Source organism: Corvus brachyrhynchos, unplaced genomic scaffold, assembly GCF_000691975.1.
Source record: "Corvus brachyrhynchos isolate BGI_N302 unplaced genomic scaffold, ASM69197v1 scaffold182, whole genome shotgun sequence".
NCBI lineage: Eukaryota > Metazoa > Chordata > Aves > Passeriformes > Corvidae > Corvus > Corvus brachyrhynchos.
The window spans coordinates 562146-563579 of NW_008236807.1; the positions used below are offsets into that span (position 1 = coordinate 562146).

The following is a 1434-nucleotide window of genomic DNA, read 5'->3' on the forward strand; positions in this document are numbered from 1 at the left end:
CCCTGTTTGTGGGGAAACTGAGTCACGGGAGTTTGGGAGGGCCAGGAAAGGTGAATCCTGCTCTGCTCAGCTTTGGGATGGATTAGGGATAAATCCGGCTGCCAACTCTTAGCTTGGAGGAGGGAAAAGGGCCCTGAGACCCTGGGGGTGGAGACAGATCCCAAAATGATGGGATTTGGGATGGGGACAGCCACATCCTGGTGTCCAGCACCCACTGGGGCATCTTTCCAGCTTGTCGGGAAAAGGGGTGGAATGGGAAGAGGATGGAGATGAGGAAGGGCTTGAGCCTGACCGGGATGATTTGAGGGAATATTTTTCAGCAGGGATCCCAAGGAGAAGCCAAATGAGGCACTGGCAGCCACCAGGATGTGGGGGGGACGTTTTTTTATTGGACTCAGGGATGTCAGGGAATATTCAGTGGAATCTCTATGGACACAAGACGTGCATCCCATGGGGACCCCAAATCCATCTGCAGCCCAGGCGGGATGCCCGCATCCAATGCAGGCGCTGCTTGGTGATGCTCCAACTGGGATAAAAGAGGATTTTTCCAGCTTGGAGAAGGTGGGAGGGGATGGAGGGGATGGGGGAGGACCACCACAACCTCTGTTGCCTACGGGAAAAAAAATGAAGGAAAAATTAAAAAAAAAAAGCACCGCAAACATTGATTTTTCCAACCTCCAACACAAGGTGGCCGGGATGGGGGACACCCAAGATCTGGGGATTTTCCGTGGATACGACATCCCAGGGAGTTACCTGTGGAACAGAGCTGGAGGTGGGTGATGGAGGGCGTCACTTCTCCGTCATCATCCTCACGAACTCCTCGTAGTTGACCTGCCCGTCGTTGTTGCAGTCGGCCTCCTTGATCATCTCGTCCACCTCCTCGTCCGTCAGCTTCTCCCCCAGGTTGGTCATGACGTGCCGCAGCTCGGCCGCGCTGATGTAGCCGTTCCCATCCTTATCAAAAACCCGGAAAGCCTCCCGGATCTCCTCCTCGCTGTCCGTGTCCCTCATCTTCCTGGCCATCAGCGACAGGAACTCCGGGAAGTCGATGGTGCCGCTGCCGTCGGCGTCCACCTCGCCCACCATGTCCTGCAGCTCGGCCTCGGTGGGGTTCTGGCCCAGCGAGCGCATGACGGTGCCCAGCTCCTTGGTGGTGATGCAGCCGTCCCCGTCGCGGTCGAAGAGGGAAAACGCTTCCTTGAATTCCGCGATTTTCTCCTCCGACAGCCGCTCGGCCATGGCGCTTCCCGCGAGCACGCGGCTCTGTCCCGGCACGCCGAGGTGCCAGCGGGGAGGAGGAGACGGGGCCTCCTCCCTCCGGATGAGCAGCAGCAGCAGCAGCAGGAGGAGGAGGAGGAGGCAGGAGCTGGGAGATGTGGGAGAGGCTCAGCAGGGATGGGAATGGATCAGGAAGTTTTGGGAGCCAGCGGAGTG

General features: G+C 58.4%; 1 protein-coding gene across 1 annotated transcript; it reads right to left on the reverse strand.

The window, feature by feature from the left end:
* Positions 1-367: 367 nt before the first annotated feature.
* On the reverse strand, positions 368-1434 carry LOC103611353 (calmodulin, striated muscle). The gene is made up of 2 exons (XM_008628859.2): positions 754-1434; positions 368-610 (listed from the first exon to the last, which is right to left on the reverse strand). Exon 1 carries the CDS (start codon positions 1237-1239, stop codon positions 790-792), a length of 450 nt encoding a protein of 149 aa, XP_008627081.1. The 5' UTR covers positions 1240-1434; the 3' UTR covers positions 368-610; positions 754-789.

Excerpts from the sequence above, each read along its gene's own strand:
- LOC103611353 (XM_008628859.2), bottom strand. The coding sequence starts at position 1,239 with ATGGCCGAGCGGCTGTCGGAGGAGAAAATCGCGGAATTCAAGGAAGCG.